Raw genomic sequence first — 27740 nt, forward strand, 5'->3', positions numbered from 1 at the left:
TTATTCTGTAAGGATGATTTTTAAATTTTTTTCAGAGCTGTAAAACTCACATATTTCATCAGGGAAATCCATTGGGTCTTGACCAATGCTGGTGAGATGTACAAAGGAAATAGCCATGCATTTCAAATTGCCAGCATGGGAAATCTTGTTACCTTTTAATGCACGTAACAGGGATTAGGCAGCAACTCTTTGCCAAATTACTTTTGAGCTTTGCTTAGGTGTTTCTAGTTTGCAGAACTCCTGTGAAACTAAATTATTGACGGGGAAGTTACGTGGATTTTTTTCTTTTCTAGATCCGGATGGGACATACCACTTTGACCCAGAAAATGTTTTTAAAAACAATGGATTGACAGTAGTGCTACAAACTGGAAACTCATGTTTGCTGTTGCTAAACCTTGGTATTTTGTAGTTACACAGCATTAGTGCTGAAAGTAAAGTACATCTGTATCTAACAATGTGACATGAAATTTTTTTTTTTTTTTAAAAAAGCTAATTGTGAAGCTGTGGGTGGTAAATAGGCCTGTTCGAATTTAGCTATTACACTTAAGGAATGATAGTGCTGTATAACCTAAGCCCTCCCTTAAATTTGCCACTTGTTTGTTATAAAAATAATGGTAATAGTCTGTTACAATCTGATTTTGTTATGTTAGAACTCTGAAACAGTGGCTTTATCTGACATAAGATGTCATATTAACTTAAAAGATAGTTAACTTGCAGGCTTTATCTATACAGCTTGAATAATATCCTGCTCTGGACTTACACAGCAGGGTAAATTATGGAGGTGTTTCTCTTCTGTTAAATATCTGAGCAAGGTTTTATGCCAGCATTATGGCAATTATGTGCCAGAGGTCCAGATTTAAATTCATAGTTCTACTTCCGTCCTCTAATCCTGACACCTCAAAAGTTTATGGTCAAGTTATGGAGTTTGACTCATCTCTGTACAGCAAAAGCAGTTAATTGCTTGTTTAAGTACAATACTGCAAAGCATTGTAGCTGGTCTGTAGTAGGAAGGATTAGCAGTTGGAGTCCCTGGCTTCTAATCCTGTCTCTAAGACCACATAGGAAAATTTTTTTCAGATCAAAGTCTCAAGTAAGAACTCTCAGACAAAAGTGGCATTTTGTTAAAGGAGGTGAGAGTTGGTGAGTTATAGTTTGGGTTTTATTAAAAATTGAGAGGTAACATAAAGCAAAACGCAGCTGGAAACCTTTGCACAGAATTATGTGGATATTGGCTAATACTGTATAGTTAGTTTGCTTCTTCAGAAGTTAAATGCTCAGTCCTCTATTATATTTGCAGTATTCTAAAAATAAGTGCTTTAATGAGATACGTTAATGGGCCTGCTGCCACCAGAACTCCTTGAGCAGCACTAGTGTGTCTTGACAGTCACCAAGATTCAAATTTGGGACTAAGCTGGAGCAGGAGGCAGAGTTGAGGATGCCTTCGTAACACATTGTCTGTCACCTACGCCGAGGAATGCTTCCCTTGATAATCTCAGTTTTGCTTAGAGTGCTGCTGAGCAAGAGGTGAGAAGAACTTGCATATTTGAAGTAGGCTGGCTTCGAAACCATTTAGAGAATCAAAGGTCATAAATAATTTTAAACTGCGTATTTTTTTGAATTCTAGCAAAATCCACTTGTGCAGTATCTTTTCTCAATGAGAGAAGCTATTCTCTCGAGCAGAACCATCCATAGAAAGCTGTGTGATGGGTAATACCGTTATTAGCTGTTCTTAAATAATTTCTGCTATCGGAGAGAAATAACAACAACCAGAAAGGTCATGAATTATGACCTTTTCAAAACAGTGCAAATGGAAAAGTGTTAGAGAATAGCAATCTGTTACAATACCTGCCTGAAGTCTCAACCAAGGATTAAAGATCTCTGTACTAAATGGTCTGTGGAAAAATAAAAATTCCTGCCATGAATTGCTCCTGGCCTTAGGTTATGACAAAATGCAACAGCTGGATGAAATGTAGCCTGCATGGAATTGGGAGGATAAGTTGGAAAGTAACGAGCAGATCATACATAATAAATAAATGGATAACAAGAAATTGATATGCCTACCATATGGGAACTGAGGCGGACGCTGAGTAGAAAGAGCTGTGCTACTGGCTGTTCCAGTGCACTCTATAGTGAATACCCGGCACTCTACAATGTACAGTGCATTAATGCACTTCAGTAATGCCCTGCTATCTGTGGATACCAAAAGGTTGAAATTCAGACTTTGTGTGGTCCTACTTTTAACTTCTAGGTTCTTGGAGGTAGATTAAAAAGCTATGTATTTTTATGGTACTCTGTAAGGCTGCCTGTAGGAGTTTTTGCTTTTGGACCTTGGATACCAATAAATCTTGACTGTATTTTTGGTGAACAAGAGAAACAACTTCATAGATAGAGCTCCCATGTTGAAAATTCATTATGAGAATTTGTATCTTGCCTAATGATTGCCATTTTTCTAGTTAAAAGATTTCTTTTTACTTGTGTATTTTATTAAGAACAAACTTTTTTGTCTTTACCTCATAGTGCCCATTAGAGAGCTATCTGGGTGTCCCAAAAGAGTTACAGAATAAATACTGTACTCATCCTTGCCTCTCTCTGTGTGCGTGTGGTAGCAGTTATAATTTGATGTCTTACCTTCAGCAATAACACTGAAACACAAAATCTAATGTTCTTTGACTGGAAAAGTCCTTTTGGCTCCCAACTCTTCAGAATAAATGCCACCTTGCTTCTGGAAAGAAGCTTTAATTTTATTATGCATAAAATAATTAGAAAAAATACTCAATATGTCTGTCTTTGCAGAATTGTTCTAAGCCCTAATTAGTGCTACTCTAAGTCTCGCAGGACTGTATTGAGTATAAGGATTTGTTCAGAGCAAGTACAGCTGTAATTAATCTTTGCATTCCCATCAAGAAATGCTGGCACATGCTGTGAGAAACAAGGAAGGAAACTTTCAGTTCAGGCTGTCTGAGCCAGTACCCAACTGCAGCTAAAAACCACTGGAGTAATCTCTTTATCCCTTTCTAGTGTGCAGGAAAATTCTGGGCAGAGACAAATCTAACCCAGTAAGCAGCCTTTAGCTTTTGATTATGCTGTTTCATTTCCATGTTCAGAAGGTTTGTAATGGAACTCGATAATACAAGAGGCTTCAAAACTGGCAAATAGTATCTCAGTAGATATTCCCAGTAATGAGAATACCTGCCCAGATTTCTGGAACACAAAGTACATTTGAAGGTATGCACTTTGTATGACTAAGGGAGTCTGCTAAACAGTTCCTACTGAAATTTGGTGGAAGCAGGGGAGAGCTTGCATATTAAGCAATGAGCATAGGTTAAAACCATGGTAGCACATGAGGACAACTTTTATTCTAGTTGCAACAAAATACCTGCACTATGCAGAGACATATATGTTAATATTTGTCTGTTGCACTGAAGTTTAAAAACAAAGGATATTGTTTCTAGTGGAAGGGCTCCACTTGTCAGACTAGTTTCAACCCTTCAACCTCAACAATACAGCTGAAATGGAGACTTATATTTGTGTTCCCATAATACGGGTTTTCAAAGTTTTTTTGTGTATTAAAGCTATGTGCACTACCTGAAGATCCAACAAGGACTGGCTTAGCTGTGTAAAAGAAAAGAGAAGGCTCCTGCTACTTGCTGTGTGCTATGTTAGCAGTTTTCTGACCCTATGGCTGGTTTCAGGAAATTGGGGGGGGGCACTGCAAAAGAAGAGGTGAATGGATTTGTTAAGCCTATCTCCCTGACATGGCTCACTCTGTACTCAGAAGAGCAGTGCTGATGATGCACTTCAGAAAGTTCTAGATTTACAAGTCAGCCTTTTGCACCTCATTGGTACGTTGTCTGTAGTAATTCAGCTTGCTTTCGTATTGGTACCAGACCTTGTTCTCTCCATCTAGAACTGGGACAGCAAGCAAGGGTGATCTCACCGTCTTTCAAAATTCTCTAAAATGTTCCCTTGAGGAAAAACAGTAAGAAGTTAAGGCTTGGATTTTTCAAAGGGGCCACTGAATTTAATAGGATAATGGGTAATGAATGCTTTCAAGCTTTCCTGAATATCCTAGTTTATAGTAAGCTATGTAGGATCAAGAACAAGTAACAAGCACAGATGAACAAATAAGCAAAACATTAAAAACTAGGCCTGTTCTTATGAGGAAGTCTTACTGGCATATCACCTGGCCTTTTATGCGTAAGAGAACAGATATTTGAAGTTGTTCTTGACTTGTCACACTGACAGTGAATTATGTTTAATGAGCCTGTGTTCTTTAAAAGACAGGACCTGGCAGAAAGATGAAAAGGAAAATGCAGGTAAGATAGTTAGGGAGCGATAACTTGCTTAGTGGGCTATGTTGTATTCTTGCTAGTTATCCAAATCTTGATCCTTTTGCAATGACTTCTCAAAAAGACTGTAGTTTTCTTTAACCTACTTTTGTTCTGTTATCTTCCCCTGCTCCTGCCGTCTCCCTAACAAGCCTGCTCTGCCTTAAAACACTGAGTGTTTTACTCCATGTGTGGTGCAAGGATAGAGCTTAGCTTGGGCTGTAGTTTTGTGATAGAGTAATCATGGTGAGCAATAGGAAGTGGTGGTTTAGGGAGTTCTGCTTTGCACTATGCTTTTGCTTATGTTGGCACAACTGGTTTTTTGGGAGCTCATCTGAGGCAGAGTGCCACCCTATGACTGATTGTAAGCGCAGCCAAGGTAGTGACATGCTGTGGCGTCGGTGGAGGAACAGGCAGCTGGCATCGCAAGTGGTCACGAGTCACCTTAACCTGATGCTTGCCAGGGAATGACGGCAGTGCCTTTATCTCACTGATCCTTCATCCAAGCAATGGTTCCTTTCCTCCATAAATCTTTCCTGATGCTAAAATAAGATGCCTGTACCTCAAGGATGCTCTTAACTTGAAAAACAAATATTTTAAAAAGTAATCAGAGTATCTGAAGCATTTGCATAGTGTTCGAAGTCAAGGCTCCGTTTCACAGGTATTGAGTGTAGAGGAGGAGGTGGTGAGCAGAGGGAGGGAAGAAATACAGTATTTGACTTTTGAGTTTATGTGAAATGATAGCTGTGCAACAGTGGAGGTGTTCATTGATTAGATAATTTAATGATGCGTCTGAACATGATGCTGTTCCAGCAAAATTTCTCGAGGTTCCATACTGCCACAACATGACCAGCTGGTAATTGAACACTAAGGGAAAGAGCAGACCTGTTAAGTTGCCGTCTTAAAGGGGAAGAGTAAGGTTAAGCTCAATACTCTGCTGCTCCTTTTTCTGAACCTGCACTAGCTGGGAAGGCTTTCTATTACAAAGGCAGAAGACAGCATGGTCTCCACCTTCTCATTACTTGGCAGCTATACTTAAAGCAGCTCTGTGGAGTAAACCTATTTTGCTCCATTATTGACTTAGCATTTGGGGGAGGGGAGGAAAACTTCTTGGAAACATCATGCAAAATTTTCTGTTTGAGAAAGTGGAAAACATGTTGCTCTGAGCAGTAATTTATTGACACCTTTCAAATGTCTCCTCTGTATACAACACAGATTCCTGCAGTTCAGACTGTGGCAGACTTGTGCTTCACTTGGCTTTACTCCTGAACAAACTGTTGGTGTTTGTCCTTAGAAGGTCTGCTCTCCACCCCACCCCCAAAGCCTCTTAATCTGACTTGCTTTCCTTGATACTCACTTAATTCTGCTTTGGAAAACTCAGTAAAATCTCCAAAACTGAAAAAATAGTGGTTTATTGATGGAAATCTTTTCCATTTATTTCCATCTCTGAATTCTGTGTATTTGTGACTTTGATCCATCTAGTTTCAGTCTGGTCAGACTACAGTACTGAATAAGTCATGATAATGGATGTGGGCAGGAGGCAAAAGAGCCACCTCTTTTTCTGTCGTCTTTCTCCTAGAGCAGCACATGCGTTCTAGGTTGCAAGGAGTTCAGATGGCCATCTGCGTGGCTGGACTGTTTCCCCCTCTGCAGTTCAGTAGGATGTGACCAGGACTTTAATTAGGGTTTGTTTTTTTTTATAGGCTAGTCTGTTCAACAGCTTGTAGAAGTTTGTTAAACCCACTTCAGTTTCCACTGTGGCTTGATTAATTTACATGTGAAGATGAGGCCTTAAGGATGGAAGTGAAGTCACTTATTTCAAATTGCTTATTTTATCTTTAGATTTGTTTCAGATGCTTGTAGTGCTTAATTTGTATAAAGCAGATACATGTGAGGGTGAGTAAAAATGAAGCTTTCCATTTGATACAAGACTTCAACATTACTTGTGGGCTTTTTTCCTCCATGATAGGTCATTTCTAATAAGCCTGAGCTTCAAGACAGGTGCTTTATAATGATTGAGGACTGTGTCAAAGGACTTGGCTGTAGATGCATGTGAAAACAGGATGGAGTTGCACAGAAATACAGCTGTTGTTCGTGCAGTTACCACCCCGTCTCACCTTGTGAGTCTTCACTCAGGGATGTTTGATCCTTTAGTGAATCAGTACCTGAACAGCTTTAATGTTCAGCTCGGGTAAATCCATTCCAATTTTGGTTTCATAAGTGAAAGTAATGATGTGAGTTGTGTGGTAGGATGGATCAAAGTGAAAAATGCAGCAAAAGCAATCCTGAGTCTTTTGAAAGAGAACAAATTCTGAAATGAAATAAAAAGAATTTTAGGTTACTTGAAATCTTGATACTAAAGTATCAATAGTGCTAAGGCATAAGTGCAAATTTGGAAGAACTTCCCCTTCTCCTCATGCCGAAACAACCTTCAATAGGGGAGACAGTATTTGGAATTGTTGATAATATCGTGACTAGATGTGAATAAATAAAAAGTGTTTTGAGATAATGACTATAAATCGGATCACAGAGAAAACTTGACTTGTTTGTGAACGGAAAATGAAGTTTATTTCAAATCACCAAAGGTTGCTTGAGGTTGACTATCACTCATCTGCTGGAGTCAACATGTGGTGTTGTCACTGGCGCTGGAGCAGAAGAGACGAGGTTATAGGGAGGGCAGGCACTTCTTGGGTGAAACTCTCTCTCGCAGACGCAAAGCGCGTCTGTGAGCTAGTGAAATAAATGTCCTTGGCATATGACATGAGACAACTTGATCACTAATGATCTAGGAGATTACCAATCTCAGCACAAGCAGGTGAACATGAGATGTCGAGTAGCTTCTCAGTGCTGAGAGCAGACTGGTATACATCATGAAATGCCACTGGTTTGAGAAGTCACTGGGAAAGCAGGCATGGTAACAGCTGGCAGAAACAGTGCACTTCATAGTTCAAAATTGGTCAGTCTCCTAGCATTAACAAATACTAAGCTATTATTGAAAAAGGGTAAGTTTTTTGTTTTGAAGGTAAATTATTTTTGAAAATGAGACATGGAAACTGGCTTGAGAAGTCCCTCAGGCTTGCAAGCCTTGGGTTCTCTGTCGTTGAGCCTGCTGAGTGCTGAGGTAATGGGCATGGTGAAAAACTCCAGGGTAATGTAAGCAAGGTGGAATTATTTTTTTTCCTGCACTCTACTGCCTACACACTGGGTTTTATAGGAATCAAACTGTTAAATAGCACACCTGAGTGCAACTAAGTCTTAACTTGCATTTTACCTCAGTCTGATTTCCACCTAAAACCTAACTTTCAGGTACTGAGCAGCTTTCTGAATCTTGCAGGACCATCGTTTTTGTCTACGTTACATCTAAAAATGTCTTGGTTGAAAATATTTTTTAAAAAATCTTTAAAAAAAAAAATTTAAATAAATGTGAGTGCTGAACTACTCTTTCCAATCCTCATAGTCACCCTTTAACAGATGTAGACAAATTTCAGTAAAACATGTCTGAGCTGATGGTTCCACAGAAAGTGGAGCATTAGGGCACTCTCCGACAAATGCTTTGGTGTAGAAGTGGAGTAGGAAGCATCTTTCTGCGAGGTACTCAAGGTTATGTCTGTTGTAAATGCATTCAAGTTGCTTAGCTTTCCAGCTGGCCACCTGCCATGGAAAAGTCCAAGCTCAACATTCTCTCATGGCTGGTGTTAGTTGTTTTTTCAGCCCACAAGATCTAAGATACTTATTTCCCATCCCTTGATCTGATAAGATTTGAAGGGGAAACTCACTGGTAAACTTGTGATTTAGTCTTGATCAGATAGTCAGCACTGCTGACTAGGTTAATTCATAAGGTAATATTTTTTTTGTCAATGTCTAATCTAGTCTTCTGTAAACAAAGCAAGTTCCAGGTTTGCATACTGAGCTGCTGGAAACAAAGCATGGGACTAGGGTTACATAATAATGTGATTGTGCGTTGTTCCTGGTGATTTGTAAAAACATCCAGTTGCCTCTGAATACTGAAGTGTTAGTTGGAAATGCCCACTTCTGCACAGCAGCTGCCTGCTGAGAATAAGTGGGTTAATTTGCTAGTGATTGTCCAGGATCATGGATCCATCCTTCCATTTACAGCTCGGGACCTTCTCTTAAGTTGTAGCAAGATTGCTGCTTTCAGTTGCCTTCTCCTGTGCATTTTAGCCAACTGTGCTTGGAATGAGAAGTTGAGCTGGCATGTGTTAGTTCAACTTTACGGAGAACCTCTCGTGTTAGAGATGAAAGGGTTGGCAGCAATTTTAGACAATGTGTTCGCTTAGACAGTTGGCAGGGAAACAGGAAGGAATCCTTTCATGGGATGCTTATGACTAGGTCTGTTGTCCACTTGTGCCAGGATGAGTGTCTGCGCTGGGCACACTGCTGATGTTGGATACAGTAATCAAACTTGTTTTGTTGTTCAAACATAACTGTGTTTCCTCCATGTGAATTGGGCATATATACCCTTATATCTACTCCTTGAGTCTTGCTAGCTGCTAGTCAGTGAAGGCTAGAAAATGCTAAATCACTTGTAACTAATGTGCAAGTCTGGTTAAGGATTTCTCTAGAATTTGAAAAAAAAAAAAAGCAATAACTTAACCCTTTTGTATTGCACTGTGCATCTTTGTTTTGTGAGTGGCCAGTTTTCTGTTTTCTCTGCTGTTTGCACCTGCTCTTCTAGTCATTGCAAATCCATGAACCAGGAACAGCAGTGATGGAGACAGTAAGTAGGAGTAAAATTGAAACGATAAGGATTTTTGTTAATGTTTCTTGAAGCTGTAGTGTAGGATGAGCCTGCCTTAGTCGGAGAGAAAATTATTTTCCTCCTTTAGGTAGTGTTGGTAATGTACATACTTGAGACAAACGGGCAGAATTGTTAACATACTATCAAGAGTAATTTATCTCTTCTACATCCTGTTGATGTAGAAACACCTAGAATTTCAGGGGAAAAATGTAACTTTTTTTTTTCCTTGCAGCACTTTCAGAAAGAGTTGCTGTATTTAATTGCTGGGAAAAGCTAACACATGTAGGAGTTGCCCTTCACCACAAGAACTCTGCTACTGTTAAGAGTGTTTCTTAGCTGTAAGGCTAAAACTTCGCTTGGACACAGGGATCTACAATTCTTATCACTGATGTGGGAGCTCAGATTAGCCTGGACTTTTTGGAAAAATTTAAATAAATATCACCTATTTTTTTGTCCATGTGCTGTAAATCGTACAGTTTGTCCAGTGTGTCATGTATCAAAGCAGGATGAGTCTACAGAAGGCCATCCTGACTTGGACAAACAGATTTTTTGTGTTGCCTGTTTGTACTGAGCTGAAAAATAATGGATTTTTAAACTCTTTTCGAATTTTAGCATCTTACACCTACACTGTGCAACTAGGCAGTAGAAAGAGTACTAGTTTTTAGAAGAAGTTTAGAACCAAGTGGTACTTTTTCCTAGTTGGTATGTTTGTAGGGTATAGATAGCAGCAACTTGGATAAGCATTAGAGCCACTGGATGGGAGCCAGTAGCTCAGTCTGTTGTTAAGGAGGAAGTTAAATAACACTAGAGAGGTTTGATAGTTAGAATTCTGTATGGCTTAAATAAGGAGGAGTCTCTGCCTTGGAACTGGTGACTGAATGAAAAATTAGTATTTGTCTTGTGTCAATAAATTTCGGTGCCCAGACAGGATGTAGAATATCTGTAGAATGGAATGCGTAGAATGGGCATCAGCATTTCAGGGCAATTTAGGTTACTTCAGCATCCTTATGAGGGAATTCTTAACAAGCACAGACTTGCTTATCTCCTTGGAAAATAATACTTAATTCATCAGCTGCCACAGAGAAGAGAACACACTTTCAGCTGTAGTAAACCCATGCCCCGTTAGCAGTGAGGCTGAATAGAAATGCAGATTTAGAAGCAATCTGTTGGAAGAGCCTGCAGGTTTGGGGAGGGGACATTGTTTGTTTGCAGTTGCCCCTTGTGAGGATTTTAACCCTGAGTCTTCAGGATTTGTGAAGGACCACTACTTCCCTTGAACAAAACCAGGGTGCGGAACCTGGAGCAGTGTCTGCATGCCCACTTCCAAAGGCTGTGTTATAATGGATTATGGTGGCAGAATGTTACTCTGCTTATGTCCAGTAGGTTTCACTAAGAAAAGTCATTCCTGTGTCTCTGCTGCTGAGGTTTTGGGTTTTAATCTCAGTGCCCAATACCTTGGTGGATCTAACGTCTCCAACCTTTTCAAATGCTAGTCTCATGGTTATTTTGTCCTTCATGGTTATTTTGTCCTACTTCTGTGCTTGTAACCTTGCTTTTTCCTTGAGCCTCTGTCTTGGATATCTTGCTTTTGTAAAACACCTGAAATTGTAACATTCAAACACCTTAAAATCAACAGGTGATTGACATCCCAGGAAACTTGGAAAAAATGAGGTCTCAGTATTTGTCTGAAAAGCAAAGATTTTGCTTGCAAGTTAGCATTAGCATTGCATTCCGTCAGTATGTGTCTCTGGCAGTCCTCATGGAGTAGTACCTTACATAAAGGCCAATTTTGGATGAAATTATGTGTCAGTGCTTTAAGTCCATACCATTAGTGTATTTGAGATCTCAGAGGTTAAAGGCTGGGAGATTCTCTGGGGTCTTCTGGATTTCTTCTCTGTTTCTCAGCCCTGCTGCTGAATATTTTACAACACCTGAATGGAGGGTGGGATGTAAACACCACTTCTTTTTTTTCAGATCGCTGTTGATTTCACCTTGCAGATTCAGCTGCAATTTGTGGTAGTTGCTTACAGTACCTGTTTCTCCATGTGCTTTGCTGCATTTGTGGGAATCTTGTTAGAGCTGTATTCTATGCTTCCTTGAACTATAACGTTTCCTTCCTGTGTGGTTTGTCATCTGAAACAAGCTAAGACTGACAGGTCTACCTTAAATTGTGCACTAAATTTGGCAGCTAGAGACAGAATGATCAGGAAGAGCTAAATTAATATTATGTCCAAAAGGCCTTGGGACAAGGAAAGGAAAAAAGGCCAATTTGGAACAGAGGGTCCCCTTTCAAGTCTTTTGGTTCAGAGCAGAATGTAGAGGAACTGCTTTTCAGAAGAAAAAGTTTGAAATGAGCCTGTATTCTAGGGAACTGGACAATAGGACGTTTCATTATCATTTATGATCTAACCAACTGTCACTTTTAATAACTGGCTGAGGGCTAAATTGACAAGTTGATAAATTCTAACCTTGCAGAACATTTCTTCTTATTACTGAGTTTCTATGGATATTGTAAAGCAATCTACATGTGATCTGTTGTGCATTTATTTTCATGAAATGAATACTGCTTGGGAACTCTGCCCACGTATTTTCTGCTTGCATTTTGCAATGGGGCCATCAATAGCAAAGGAAGCGATGCCAGATTAGTTATAGTTTTTCTTTAGGGAGATTTCTTATGTGCTATGAACCTAGCCTGAAGGGACAGAGATGTTAAATTCAATTAGTTATTTTCATGGTAACTTATTTGGCGCTAATGTTAAGATGACATTCATATAGTACAAAATATATAGAATAAAATGGAATAAATATATCTGCTTAATTTTGTGCCTTTTGCCCCCTGACAATGCTGTGTTTGACATAATCTAGGATATAAAGGAAGAGCTATAGAGCACTATTTCAGGAAGCAAGACTATATGTTTACATTTTACCTTTCCTCCCTTTCTCCTCCACCAGTCAGTTTTTAAGCAAATTGCACTATTTTCTCTGGCTTCACCAACCTTTATACTACAGATAGGACAGTTTAAAAAAAATTATTTTTTTTTTAAATAATCCAATAGCAATGCTGCATTGTGGAACTTGTGGGCTCATTTTAGGCCTTCTATTTGTGTTTCTTGATTCCCCCGGTTCCCAGATGTGCAGTGACTCATCCTGCTGAACAATGGGAACAGCATCTCTTATTCCTTCACTTGGTCCCAGTTGGCAAAGCTGTTACTCAGAGGATATGTATTGCAGAGGGAGAAGAGATTAGCAGTGAGAGAGTGAATCATCCAGGCGTTTGTGGTAACTCTTGTGTGGTGAGCAAGAAGTTAAGGAAGACTTACGGACTGTACTATTGCTCTTGTGTACTAAAAAGGACTATCTGAATTATGTAAAATTCATAACTCGGAGGTCATTCTTCCCACCCCCACCACTGTCCTGGAAAACACAGGACGTGGATGGAAGACAGCGTTTTGACATTTTGATTTATTATCAAGGAGAGGAAAAAAAAATAGCTAGCTGGTTTGTATCAGCAGCAAAATAGATGGTGGTCATCTCAGGCTTTGTTGATACAACTGTCAAAATGTGAAATGTACTAATAGACTATCTGTTAAAAATAAAAAAAAAGTCAGTACAGGCATGCTTCACTGACACACTTTGAGACTGTGACAGAATGGTGCTTCGTATCTAAGTACCATGCTGGTTGAAGTGAAATAATGTCTTTCAGATTTTAAGAATCTTATTAGTTAATATTGTTAGAATATTTTTCTAAAAGGAAATAGTGTACTAACAGGGAAATGCAAGAAGATTTGAGTCTTTTTAAATCTGAAAAGACAGAAGCTCAACAGTCTTCTATGAATGTAGTTGATGTGGGGAAGTTTCTTGAGCTGCCACAGTTTTTCTTGACACACCAGCCTGTAAAAGGTTGACACATCTGACTTGGACCTTTTTTATTTAAGTGAACACACCATGATGTGATTATTTTTAGGTATTTAAATATAGCATAAATAGTATAAATAGCTTTGGCTTCCATTTATGTTTTGCTGCTTGCAAGCATAGTTCAAAATAGATTGCAATGTTCAAAAAAAGACTTAATTTTTTTTTCACTAGAACCATTAAATTAGTATGATTGAAGTCCTCAATCTGTGTAAAGACTTTTTATTTTTTTTAGTATCTGATGAATCAATTGCAAATATTTGCTGCCACTTCTATAGGAAGTCATGCTAGTGAACCAGAAATAACTGGCTAAGATCTGTAAAAGGAGAGCATTTTAAGTGCTAAGATAGCTTTTGAATGTAGTTGAATGGCTCAATAACTTTGGAGGAACACTAAGAATTTGTGCTGAAAAAGCCAAACCAGCTTGTTTATGGTCAGTGTCTTCAAGAGGAAAAAAATAGTTCTACATGGGAGGGGCAGGTGATATTTTTTTATTTTGATAATAATTTGCCTTGAATGGAAAGCCTACCTTGATGAACAACTCATAAACTTCGTGTCTTTGTATTTTTTCATATACATACATGAATACTTACTTACACATTTGTATATTCATTTGTATGTGTGTATAATACCCAAAGCAAGATAGCTTTGCATAAATAATAGTTTATTGATGGGATTCAAAATTACACTCAAGTGCAGCTTGATATAAAGCTAAATAAACTTAACTTCTAGATCTAATTAATATTGCTATCTGTTTTCCCTGGATGTCAAGGAAACATTAAAAGCTAAATGAATGTTCAGTTAATACAATTGCTCTCATTAAAACAGTCCTAACACCTGGAGCTTCCATATTTTTCGTCATTTAAATACATTACAAGTTACTCGTCAGTTTGGTTGGTGCTGTCTGCAGTTGGTGTGTGCTGCCTGCTCAATGAACAGAAATACCCCACGCACTTCCCAGAAGCCACCAATTTTTCTGTGAATCAGACTAAGATGGAGAGCAAGGCTACTTGAGAAGTCTTTGGAGCCAGAATTGAATCCACATTTCCATCAGCCAGAACACAGGATCTGGCTGATGGAAATGATCACAGAATCATCTTTAAAATAGGGGTGGGGTTGAGTGTGTGGTGTGGGTTTGGGGGTTTTTTTGTGTGTTTTATTTTGGTTTTTTACCCTTTAGGTTTGTGTGCTTTAATGTCTTGAGCTTTTCTTAACTTCAAACCCTCTGGAGCTTGTTGGGGATTTGTTGTTTTGACTGGAAACAGATATTTTGACTTAAGTACTGGATGTCTTTGAACTCTGTGCTAGAAGAGAATATTCAGACATCTTCAGATCTGTCAGACCATGCATATGGTGTTCACACCTGTTCCAGCAACCTGACTTGGTTACTTAGCTATCCAAGTGTTCTGCAATTGCTGCTTAACGTTTCCCAGCGTGAATTATTTGACTTAACTGCAATGTTACAAAGAGCTGCATAAGAAACTAGAGAAGTTTACTTTCCCTAAATCACTGCAGAAATGAACACTCTTTTTTTATTAATCAGATTTTTTTTTTTACCTTCTTATAAATGTGCAAAATGTTAAACTGATTGATGCATGGGGCAGGAAATCGGGGAGGCACAAGCCATAAATCAGGTAAACTTGCTTGTGTGTCCCAGCAGTTTACGTGCATACAGCTGTTTCCTGCTCTCAGCGTGGGAGGGTGTATGGACAAGGCGAGGACTCTTAAAGCAACTGGGTAGAAAATAAGACAAGTTGTATCAGAGACGGCCCGTTGGCATTCTTGTTGCACATCTAAAGGCATTCTGTAGGAAAAAGCACAACAGCTAGAGAAGGGTTTTGGGTTTCTTTACAGCTTCAGTGACCTTTTCTTTTTGGGCTGTCCCCTCTCCTAAATATGACTAATGCTGTACAGGAAGACCTTTTCTGTTATTCATGCCGTCTGTGATATCTCCTCTGATCCAACAGAGTGCCAAAAAATACAGGAAATTACTTTCACCTTATGAAAATTCATGACTGTAAGGAAGCTCTTAGAGCAATTGTTCTTTGGAAACTCCCCCCCACCCCCCAAGTAATTTTTTCTGCTAGCAATCCACTGTAAATCTTTTGTGATACATGGTAGTTTTTTGTAAATACGTGTGTTCTCTCTCCTTTATGAAAAGACACTTCCAGTTTTAAATGTTAGGAAATAATAAGCCACAGTTGGTTTTTGTCTATGCCTTATGCTGAAAGTGTGTACTTGTGCACTGAATCCTCTGATCTCCGGTCTGATTCCTCAGAATGAACTGTTTACAGTCGTACTGGAGGGGGGTAATTCTCTACTGCTGTCTGAAGCCTATGGTGTAGAGGAGAATGTATGGTTTAAGAATTTATATTGCTGTTGGAATCTGACATGGTATTTTGAGAATGTTCTCATTATGAATTAGTGATTTGGTGAGGGCATCTACTGTCATTTGGGTCATTACTGACATGGCCCTGATCTGTGATGCATATAAAGTGTTTTGCTGCCTAAAACTATTAAAAGGCAGTAGGATTTTCCATTTTATGGTTCTTATGACATGGCTACAACTGCAAGAAGCATGTCCTAAACAATGCAGAAAGCTCTCTTACTGAAGAGATCATCTTCACCTGAAGAAACTAAAAGGAGGTGTTTGAAGGAGAATGGGCTTCTGCCAAAGCTAGTTTCACTTAGGAATTAAAGTCTGCATCTGCCTGGAAACAACTTTATTACTTTTTAAAAGTATGTGCAGGGCTTGTACCTACTAATGCAAAGTGGCACTTGATTTGAGTGTGCCACACAGACAAGCTTGTTTAAAAAAACAAAACACACAACACAAAACAAAACACACACACCACACCAAAAAAAAACCCAAAACAAACAAAAAAGCCCTACCACCTCTTAAGCGTTTTCAGAAAAGAAAACCCTTGAGCCTAAAAGGGAAAACTATCTGTAGAAGAGAAGGTCTGTCAGAATATTTTTTTTTTTTGACAAGCAAGTCTAGCTTAAACTATCACAGATTGTGAGTGATTTAAATTTTTCACTTTTTTAAAGATATGCCAGTCAGTCTACAATATGCTTTTGTTTGCTGTTATGAATTTTAAACAACATACATTAATTTCTAATAAATGTGTTTCATTTTTACTCCCACCCAGTGTCAATTAACTGCATTTGTCATCTAAGGGGGGAAAAAAACCCACACCTACATCCTTAAGTCAAAGCAAAGGACTTACAATGAAAGAAGTGTTATTAAAGTAAAGATTTACTAGGCAGATTTGAGCATTTATTCAGATCTTTACTCACCTTTTGATATTTTTTTTTTTTTTACTAGATGTAATTGTTGGAGAATTGCTTTTAGAAGATACTACCTTACCTACACATCAATAGTATGTTATGGCAGCACCACTTCATTATCAGCAGTTTATGTGAATTAAGCTATGTAGTACTACTGTTGTTCCAGTTCCTTAAGTATATCGGGATCTTGTCCAAGCTTCCACATGTGATGTTAAACCTTGGTGTGTGTTGGAAAGTGAAAACAATGTAGTTCAGTTGGATTGGCTATCCCAGAAACAAGCTTAGTTCCCATCTCTTTCCTTTTCCACAGGGTGAATCGGTGAAATATTTCCTGGATAATCTGGATCGGATCGGTCAGCTGGTAAGACATAACCTTCTCTTTCTGAACCAAAAGAGCTCAAAGAGATAATGGAAGCCTGGGTGTACTATGATTAATGCTGTTTGGTTTGGTTTTGGGGTTTGTTGTTTATTTTTTTTAAAAATAGTAATGCATTGAATAACTTCAGGGTTCTTTACTCTAGAAAGAGTAAACTCCAGCCTTATGAAACTGAAGCTTAGTATTTGCTTAATCTTTTTTGACAGACAACAAATATTGTTTATGGAAGTTGTATTTATGCACATATTTATCAGTCCTTCTACGCAGTCTGTGCATCTCACTTTTCATGATGATCTGATGGCTGGCACTACTTCAGGTAGCAGAATGAAACCTTACCCAATAGGTTTTTACTAGCACTTGTAGGATTCAAAATAGGTAATGAAAACATCTGTCAGGAGGCTTGGAAGAGAAAGAAGGGAGACGATTTTTGTTAAATAGATAAGCTGCCCAAGAGCAAATCTCTCTACAGTGTGGGCTGGGCCACAACCTGCAATAGAATGTGTTGCTGTACTCACTCGTCATGGACTGTGAACGTGGAAGAAGTATGTCAACTAAAGCCTACGAGATGCCCTTCGTAAGAGTAATGAACTCTGAAAAACTTAAGATTTCAAAAAAAATCCTTTCAGTGATGATTTGGAGATCTGCTGTGCTGAACACTACCTAAATGGCAATAACACTGTGGCTAAGAATTTCATAATGAGAAAATAGACTTCAGCCTGAATATGGGAGGCTTGAAGGATAAAAACGTGAACCAGTGAATTGGTCCTGTGTTTTTATTCTCATTGTCTCAGGATCTTCGGTAGATGTTTACCAATGTGTTGAGATAAATGGCCAACAGTCCATTATTTTAAAGTTGGGTGTTCATTCTGCGTTTGATAACTAAAGAAACATGGCTCTTGTTGTTTCTTTTTTTCCCCATTGCTTCAATATTCTGGCATTAGCCAGCATTTTTGAAAGGCTTTTTTGACACTTTTTTTCTTTCTTTTACAGAATTATTTCCCCAGCAAACAAGATATTTTGCTGGCTAGAAAAGCCACCAAGGGGATAGTAGAGCATGATTTCATCATTAAAAAAATACCTTTCAAGATGGTGGATGTAGGTGGACAGAGATCTCAGCGTCAAAAGTGGTTCCAGTGCTTTGATGGAATAACTTCGATTTTGTTTATGGTCTCCTCCAGTGAATATGATCAGGTTCTCATGGAAGACAGGCGCACGAATAGACTTGTGGAGTCCATGAATATCTTTGAGACAATAGTCAATAACAAGCTTTTCTTTAATGTTTCTATTATCCTATTCCTCAACAAGATGGATCTTCTTGTAGAGAAGGTAAAGACTGTCAGCATTAAGAAGTATTTCTCGGACTTCAAAGGCGACCCTCACAGGCTAGAAGATGTTCAACGCTATCTGGTGCAGTGCTTTGACAGAAAGAGGAGAAACCGTAGTAAGCCGCTCTTCCATCACTTCACCACTGCCATAGACACTGAGAACATCCGCTTTGTGTTTCATGCTGTGAAGGACACAATCCTTCAAGAGAATCTGAAGGATATTATGTTGCAGTGAAGGAGAGAAGCCCATGTTCTGGTAAAATTTGCCAGAGGGTTAGATCAAAGTTTTTATCCTTTCTGTATGGCCCTTGCATGTGGTGTAGGACCCATGCTAACTACTTGGCTCAGGAATGCTGTAAACTAGCCAGTCCAAACAGAGGAGCTATAGGCTGAAGGAGTCAAATGCTGATGTTAGCTACTGAATCATTTGGACTAGAAACACTACTGAAACATGGCCATTGTAGGTTCTGTACCTAGTTTGGAACGCTGAATAACACAACCACCTTCTGCCTTCTTAGAAAGAAGAAACCGCTGACAAACCATGTATGGAAGACACTTTTTAAATGAATATGCTCATTTTTCAGAGACGCTAGTCATAGAAACTGCCTTTTTTATAGTTTGGAGGTGCTGAATTGATCAAACTAATCTAAATGTAATGAGATTGGTAGCTGTATTGGAGAACGTTAATGGAAGTTCCGTTCTTAACCCTTGGGAATATAACCAGATCTTGTGTGCGTGTTCAGCTTTGCCAAGATTCAGGCATCCACTTACCAAGGTGGATGCACAGCTCTCGTCTGAAGGTTGTGCATGAGTCTCCTGAGGCAAAAGTCTAAAACTGTGTAAGGAAACCCATGTTGGAGTAACTTGGTTGGGAAGCTAAGGCCTCACTGATACAGAGAAGGGTTTATTTTGCACTATGTGTGAAGGGTATTACATCATGGGGAAAACTGATTTCCTTGGTGAAGCAGCCTGTGCTAGCGCACCTGACCATGTATTTGCACAGTGGCTGCTTGAGCAAGATGTGCCTCATGGAAATCCAGTACTGTTCTCACACCTGCAATTGGCAGTAGTTGTGAAGGTTCAGTATCTCGCGTGACAGGGCTTTATCTATATTCAGAAGTTTGAAAGCTGATTAACCTCTTAAGCAAAGGTTTTGGTAGTACAGCAGCTGCTTGATTAGTTCCTAACAGCTGACCTTGTAGGAAGACCAAACACCCTACAGATCCCAGTTTTACAGCTGCACTGATGTATTTGCACAGCAAGACGTTGCTGTAAAACTAGCCTTTAATCTGTGTCTTAATGGGATCGTTAGCCTATAATAATGCACATATAATTCTGAGTACAGTCAAGTTTGGAGTTGCCCATTTTGGGCAGTGGTTCGTGTGTAAAATTGCAAGAGGCTATGAATAATGTTGATATGAACTGTTAATTTCCTAGTGCTCTCAATCTGTGTAACTAACTATCAGGTGCCTTTTTTTGTGTACAGACGTATCAGATCTTTTCTACTACAGTGGGGTACATGGACAAACTGAAGATCTGCCTTTTATATCAACATTGTAGTGCTGTCCTTTAGGTGATTTTCAAACATGGCTTACAGTGCATTTTTTTTAATAGTTTTTATCCAAGAATAAAACCTGAAGGGCTGTTTGTACCCGTAAAAAAAAGTCAGCAGATTCCTTGGAGTTCGTATTCCCTTTGAGCCTATAATGGCATGTCAAAACAAGCAACGTTTTACTTCAGCTGGTAATCCCATGGGAAATGTGGTCAAAAAAGTCCTGTTCCGTTGTCCTTTCATGTTAATTTGGATAAAATCTGGAATCTTTCTTCCCCTCTGAAGTTTGCAGATGTTCCTATCAGTATTTTTGTATAGTTTCCTAATGCAGCAGTCTCTTGGCTTTCCTTGTGCAGGCTTCAGGGTGCAAAAGATGTGGCTCTTCCAGTGCTATGTAATGCGCACAGTATCGGGGTAAGAAGCAAATGATAAGTTGCAGATGGGAAAATCTAGCTTAAATTTGAGCAACCTTAAACAGGAATTAGCTTCCTTGTAACAAGTCTTATTTTTTGCCAGGACCAACTCTGTCTTCTAAATATTTATTCATTTTTAACCTTGAAGGGGAAAAATGTTATGTGACTCTAATAATCAGGTGGGGGGAAACTCTTAAGATTATTACATTTGAAAAGGTGAATGTTTCAACACAGCGATGCAAACAAGTTTACTCATAAGGTTCATTTCTCTAAGCTGGACTGTTTATTTGGCTGCAGACTGAGACTGTTTTCAAAGCTTTCAGATATTCTTGGAGTTCTTGGTAGTGGTTTCCACTTCACACAAGACACTGGCGTAGAGGAGGCAGTTGTGGGCTGACCTGATGTGTAGGTTGACTTGACTTTATTTCCTCGTTTGCTGTGAGCTTTATTCTTTCACTAAATTTTCTAGATGAGTTAATATTATGCTTGTTTTCTCATTTGAGTTAAACGTACCCTTTCAACTGTATATTTTCTCAAGAATTACCTCAGTTTTATGTCTGAATCTACTGTAGTTTTACCTGGGAGGCATGGTATGGAATTTCCTGTTCTGTTTTTCTCTTTATGATCATCCATGGGTTGGTATCGTTAGTTACTTATGGATTTAAAACTCTGAACAGAGCTAGTAATGCAACATATATTTTAAGTAACTTAATCTGCACCTGGAAAAGAAACAGCATGAGATATCTCTTATTGAGCTCTCAAGCTTGCTAGTAATTTTTTTTTGTATGATAACAGCAGTTTTGCACACTAAATCAGCGTTTTTAGGGAACCAGTTTGATCACCTCAGGCCTGTGATTGCCTTTCTTCTTCCTGTTAATAAAATGGACCTAAGCATGGTGCCGTGGACTGCGGATGAAAATCAGTAGTTTGGCTCTGTGTTCTGTTGAACTTCGATAGTGAGGGTTCACACCAGGAGCCCAAGATCAGGAGACTCTTTGTGCCAAAGTAAAGCTTTGGCACAAACTTCTCAAGTTTGCAAAGGATCTGGCCCATGAGAGAAAAAGACTTTTTTTTTTTTTTTTTTGAGTGGCAGGCATATTTCTTTCTCTGCCAAATACACTCCACTTCTTGCCACAACTGAAGTTTTTTGGTTTTGGGGTGGTTTTTTTTTTTTTTCAAGATAGGTTGTAGTGTAATTAAGCCAGAAAATCACGTTATGGTAAATCAGTTAATTACTGAAGCAGAACTTAGGTAGTTTAGGTCGTACAAACATCTTGGGACATGCTTGGTCGGTTGCTTAGTCCTTTCACAAGAAAATAAAAAAGTTTATTTTAAGTGACATCCTGGAGAACTTTGCAGGTAAACACAGCTGGAGAGAACATCTTTTTTGTTAACTTTATAGGCTTATTGTTCATTTGGCTAGTCAGGAAGTGGGTCACAGGCAGGATGATAATCATATGGAGACCTTGAACAACTACTTTTATAAAAGAAAAAAAGAAAAACCAGCCTTTTGCTGTCCCTCCTCCGCAGGTCAGTGACCAGTGACCGGGTGTTGCAAATGGGTTGTCTCTCACAAGGACAAAGAGAGGAAGTGCTTACAGCATGTGCTTGCAGGAGAGACTTATGTAATCTTGCAGTTTAAGTAGAAAAACTGACTAAATGGGAGTCATTTATCAAACATTACTTGGTATTTGTTGTCCTCAGAACAGGCTTTAAGCTACTATAGTGCATCAGTCAGTACCATTCCCTCAGATTGCAGTGCTGTCATTCTCTGAACAACTCTTAGATGGCATTACAAGGTGACGTGAAGAATTGGAATTACAAAGGAAGAATAGTTTTCTGTAAGCAACGTATTTCATAGGCACTTGTCACTTAGTTCTTAATGTTAAAAATTAAAAAATATCAATTGTGGAATGGAAACTACTGGCTACTCAACTTTACAAAACAACTCAAAGATGCTTCCAGTTTGATACAAAGAATTGTTCTTATTTGAGATGGCAGCATAGATTATTTTACTTATTAACTGGATAATATATTCAGTTTTTTTAATACTGCTGTGTAAAACCTAGAACTAGACATGTTACAAGCATGAAGAAGCTCCTGAAGATGACCATTCACAGGCTTTCTGAGCCAACTAGAGCCTGAACCTCAGCCAAGCAGACAGGGTGCAGAAACTAACAACAAAAAACCTGTAGTGAAATGGGAGTAGGAAGAGCTCATCTGTGTGGCATTACAGATAAAAATGTAATTCCACTAGGATAGCTAAAGTAGTTTTTTGGCATGAAAAATGGTGCATTTGAAAAGTGTGTCCCATCCTATCTGTCTGTCATCCCCCATCCCCATGTCCCTATCCCCCAGGTATTCACCAGTCCTGGTTACTCCAGTCTGCAAAGAATTGTGGAATTAAAGAAATTACAAGGATAGACATGGAACCACTGAAGAAACTAGCAGCTTTCTTTAGTGACATAACTACCTTCCACAGAATATAATTTTAGAAAACAAGCCTTTTGCTGCCTTTAGATGGCTGTCTTTGGTTTGGAGTCTTTTCTATGTATGTACCTCTCTAGTTCTCCTGGAAAAAAAACATTCTGCTGCATGGAACCACAGGATTTCTGTAAAAGGCCCCTCTGATTTTCAAGCAGTGAGTTTTGACACCTGACTTAGCTTTGCTTGTGTCACCAAATTTTCAGGAGTACTTTACCAGGTTGATAGAAAATTTGATGCATGCCAGCTTGAGACACAAACGTGATATGCAGTAACACCTTCATACAGTGCAGCTTATCTGTGAGCCAAACGCTGATCTCATGATGGGAACTATATGGATTCCTGTAAGTTTAGTAGTAGCCTCTCTTCTGTATCATTTTTCTGGTATAGAATCACATGGTGTAGTCAGGGGTTTCAATATAGCACTGCCAACTCTTTACCTCAGTACACTCTTTATTAATTGTGTAACATAAAGTGGTGGGTAGGGTGTTCAGTAGCAACTAGAAAACATCTGTGCCTGCTTTTGTAAATGAGTTTTTAACAGATTTCTAGGGAGCATCCATTATGGGATGGGAAGACTGGCATGGTCTGGGACAGACTTGGCCTGAATTAATATTGACTCCACACACTTCCAGATGAGGACAGTCTAGCCTGCCAAGGAAGTAATTGGCAAGACAATAAAAGACCTAGTGCTTTGTAATATTACCTGTTTTGTAATCAGCTGGGGTGATCTCTGCTTTGTGCTGTGAAGTGGGCACTTCTTTGTTCTAACACTAATCTTTTTTTACATAGATGGAAATGAGTAAAGCCAGGATATTTGGACGTGAAACTGCTGCTCTGCTAACCAGGTGATGCTATCTCTTTGCTCATCTTGGTGGTTGGACAGTTTAGCTTGATTATTGACATTTTTATCTTTCTAACAGCATTCGGAAAGCGGTGTTGAAGTTACTTTATGTGTCGATACGCTTGTTTTTGTATTGAGTGGGGAGTACAGAGGTACTAGATTGTCAGTGCTAGTGGTTCTGTGCCTGGCTTGACCGACTGTATCACAACCGAGCTCTTGGCATATGTCCGAAGGTCATCTCTTCTCTCCGATGTGAAAATATTCACAGTCGGAGAGAAAAAAAGAGCAGCACTGACTTCCAAGGTGGGCATTCTGGTAAAAAAAGACAAAGTATGTTGGAAGGGAGCAAGAGAGGGGAGCTATTTTCTAAATGGATCCCAAAAGCTGATGGTGCTTGAAGACTGACTGTATTGAAGTGAAATGCCATCTGCATTGACCCCAAAAGCTTTGAGTGACTCCGGAGAGCTATTGGCTGTGAATTAGCAGCCGCACGCCCTTCCATTGGAAATCTCTCTTCATCTGTTCATAACTGGGTGCTAAATCTCAATTCCTACTAGAACATGGTATGTGGATCTCTGGCCAGACAGTGCATCTTAACTGCTTTCTAACAGCTGCTTAACCTTTCTTTTAAGGTAGCAGAGCATGAGAAGTAGTCCAGGGGAATGGCTAGGTAAGAGACTGTTTCCATTATTTCAATAAAAACTAAAACTGATGGAGAGCAAAAATTTTGAGAAACGGCACCTTATGAGGGAACTAACAGATCTTGAATAGCACTGCTTCTCTGCTAATACTTCCCACTGATCTCTTGTGCTGAGTTTGTGTGCAGGTGGTTGGCCACAAAAGCTGAGAGAAAAAATAAAAGAGGGGGAGAAGGGGAATGTGGAAGAGAAATATCTTTTGGTAGCTCACGAGACTTGGAAAGCATGGTTGGTGGACTTAGGTTTGAAAACATGTGCTCAAACTCCCGTTCACATCGAAGCCGTGAACTGTCTTTAGGATAAATGAGCGTTTTTCCAGTGAACAAACTTCATTATCTGGCATGTGTAATGAGCTTGAATTGATGATACATGTTAAACAGTGCTTCTGGAGACTCCAGTTAACAAAATGGCTAGTATTTATTGCTCTTGTGATGAATTGTCTTGTTTATGGAATCGGTATGTATGAAAGCAAACTGATAAAACACAGAGTTCTCTCGTGACACAATCATGTAGCTAGGAAGCCAATTAATGTTATCTTTTATCCTGCAATTTACTTTCTCTCTGGTGCCTATGCATTGTAACACACATACTATGCAATAACGTTCTTTTTTTATTTTTAAACCAATTCACTGCATTAGGCAAGAAAGGCCTGAGTTTAGCCTTAATTTTCTAACAGTTCACAGGAAAGTACTTTAAAAACAGTGACAAACTAAAAGAAGGTGAAAAATGCATAAAGTAAAAGCACAGTTCCAGACTGCTCACATAAGTGTCTTTCTAGCACCAAAACAGCATCCACGATAGCAGCAGCTACTTGCTGTAATAGTTTCAATTTATGAAAACTGTGTACTAGATAAAACTATATTGTGATGTGTAAAAAGTGTATTTTATAGCTTTGGTGACTTAGTTTACTGTTTTGTATATATGAATTTTATAAATCTATTAAAACTTGACTTGTTATACTGTTCTTCATGGGTTTTATCTTTTAACAGAGTCTAGAGTGACATTCTTTGCTTTATTTAAAAATTTTCTGTGAGAGAGCTGCTTTTTGAATAAATTACAGCATGGGCTGCACGAAACTACAGCTGTCGTGCAATAAAATCTTGTTCAGTAATCCTTACGTATCTCCCACCTCTCCAGTTCTGGTCTGAATCATTCTTCCCCAGTGTGTCTGGGAATTGAAGGCAGGTGAAACATTAACCTATATAAAACTTCTAACTCATTCGTCTGTAGCATTTCAGTAGCTGACTTAGGCATTAGAACTGACGGGAAGTGGAAGGGGAGACAGAGCTAAAGTTTGTGCTTATGTGTTTTAAGCTCAGCAAGAGAAGGTAATTAAGCCTGTTGACTTGGCAACACCTGTTAGAGGTTCCTCTTCTGCTGCATAGCATCTGTCATACCCATGGGAACTACACTGGCTGCTTTTCCAGTGCCCGTTCCCTCCGTCAGACTCGCTGACTTGCGTGCCGTGGTATTTGGAGAGTCATCGGTATCCCTGTCTTACAGCATTGCCATCCTGGCATCCATTCTGCCAGAACTTGAGCTCCAGTTCTTAGGAATGTCGTTAACCTTTCCTCGCTTGCACTTCGAAAGGTCACATCTGGCAGATTTTTGTGGTGAGTCTTAATTGTTTCTTGCATGAACTGTTAATGCCTAATCAATTACATTGGCAGGTACGTAATTCAAAATGCTTCTTGGAGCGTTGTTTGTCCTTTTTACGAGTCATTGGAAATGTTAGGTCCTCAGCTACATCAAGCTTTTGGGATTGGTTGACTTTTTTTCCCTGGGGGTGCTGAGCATTTTCAGGTAACAACGTGTATTGTCAGTGTTCAGCATCTCTGAAAATGAGGGCAGATGAATTGCAACTTCAGTCTGTGCTAATCGGAGGTTTCCAGCTGTGATCATGTACTTTCTAATCTGAAGAGCCCTCAGCAATGGCAGCAGCCCCAAGTGATCTCTTTGGTCAGCTCTGTGAAAGCAAATTACCCCTATTCCTGGCCTGGGAATTACAGCCCTACAAGATAGTATATAGAAAAAGTGGACTGGGTTTCTTACTGGAGCAGGAAAGGGCACTTCCTGGCAATACCTGCTGGAACACGGTGGTGGTCTAAGGGGGGCCATGCCAGGCTTTTGAGACACTTGACCAGCAGACGGGGAAGGGGGTTGTTTCAAGTTGTCACCTTTGTCTGCTCCAGAGCTGGTTGGGGTTTGGTTTGGTTGTTTTGCTGGAGTTTCTCTGATGTCTGAATTACTCAATCTCCAAAGCTTTAATCAGAATTAGAAATGTGTTGTTGCTGGAGTGCCTGCCCGAGCTCAGTCCTTCCCCAGTCAGCAGCTGTGAGCAGGTGCTTAAATGGCACTGGTTTCAGTGGGATTTAAACTTTTATTTGGAACACATGGTGGGAAGCTTGAATCAGGGCATCTTAGTGACACCCTTTTTCCATACTTGCCAATATTCCTGTATCTCATACTATCTCACTTCATACAGCAAAGATGTCCCTTCCATAACTCAGCTGCACAGATGTTGCCCCATAAGAACAGAGGCTGAGGCAGTCGGTTCTGCAGGTCGGTTTGTCTGTTCAGTGCTGGTGAATGCTTGTACCCTGGGGAGAGCCTAAACTCGATATATTAACTTGGACTTCTCTTCCCCGATCAGCATGGCTAGCTACTAGAGAATCTCTTCTGCAATTTCAATAATCCAACACTCTGAAGATAAATGCAAAAACATGGCTATTTCCCCAGGGAGAGGCTTCTCTAAAATGCAACACAGGCAGGGCTATATAGCTTTGTATTTTTACTAAAGTGTACGAGCTGTAATGTTTGGGATGGTTATAGGAATATTTAAGTTTTCATTAGAGCTCTTTCAGGAGAAAAATTAAATCCTTGTGGTTTCTAGCTCCAGTCTAGTATCTCATTATCCTGTACAGACCTCAGAGGAAGTTTATTCGGTTACTGACAAAAATTACTAAATTTCTTGCCACTGTCCCCAAGACTGACCAGCATCTTGGGAAGCTGCACGGTGTTAAGGGAGGAAGAGTTGTTAGGAAGAGTGTTCAGGGATTTTTGAAAAAAGTAGCTTTCCTTTCAAGCCTCAATTTTGCACAGTAGAAACAGACTTCAGGTAAAAGTACCATTTTTAGGGGAGGGAGGTGGTCACATCCACAGTTAAATCAGAAAGTGCTGGATACTGCTAATGAAATGTCTATGGAAGATGCAGGTTTCTCCTCTCCCACCTCTGCAAGGTGGTGTAGGCAATTTCACCCCTAACTAGCAAGGAGTCCGGGCAGGTTTTTTGTTGGTTTTGTTTTGGATGGGTGTTTTTTTTTTTATTTTCCCCAGACAGTTGCATTGTACCCCCACTCCCTTCAATTACAGCAGCTTCTCAGCTTCTTGTTTTAAGAGTAGGAGTGGAATGTTCTGCCTGTTTATTCTTGGGAGAAGATACTTGTCTTTATGGGCTCGTAAAGCTATTAAAAGAATGTGTTCTGCTCTGTTCAGGATTGTAGACTTTAGAAGTTGCTTGAAAACAAGTATCCTTGAGCTTGGGGCAGAAAGGGTATGACCGGAGTTACTTAGTGATCGTGGAGGATGCTCTAGGTAGCCACAGGATGGTGCGGTTTGGGAGATGTTGTGAGCCAGATGACTAACGTGAATCGGTGTTGTACCACTGCCTTCGGGATCACTACAGGAAAGGTAACAGCAGCTTCAGGAAGGAGTTACCTGGTTTTGCTGGGGGATCTGAAGGCAGCAGCCAGGCCGTG

General features: G+C 39.5%; 1 protein-coding gene across 2 annotated transcripts in view; it reads left to right on the forward strand.

Moving 5' to 3' along the window:
- The window catches only part of GNA12 (G protein subunit alpha 12), a 37499-nt gene extending 19183 nt beyond the window's left edge, over positions 1 to 18316 (forward strand). The window contains exons 3-4 of one of the 2 annotated variants that reach the window (XM_082006925.1): positions 16601 to 16651; positions 17657 to 18316. In XM_082006925.1, coding sequence (XP_081863051.1) covers positions 16601 to 16651; positions 17657 to 18226 — 621 coding nt within the window. In that variant the 3' untranslated portion in view covers positions 18227 to 18316. The remainder of the gene's footprint in view (positions 1 to 16600; positions 16652 to 17656) is intronic. The other variant, XM_082006924.1, reaches the window with a different exon arrangement.
- Positions 18317 to 27740: the final 9424 nt, after the last annotated feature.

The sequence above is a fragment of the Phaethon aethereus genome, assembly GCF_964289735.1.
Source record: "Phaethon aethereus genome assembly, chromosome: 15".
NCBI classification, from domain to species: domain Eukaryota; kingdom Metazoa; phylum Chordata; class Aves; order Phaethontiformes; family Phaethontidae; genus Phaethon; species Phaethon aethereus.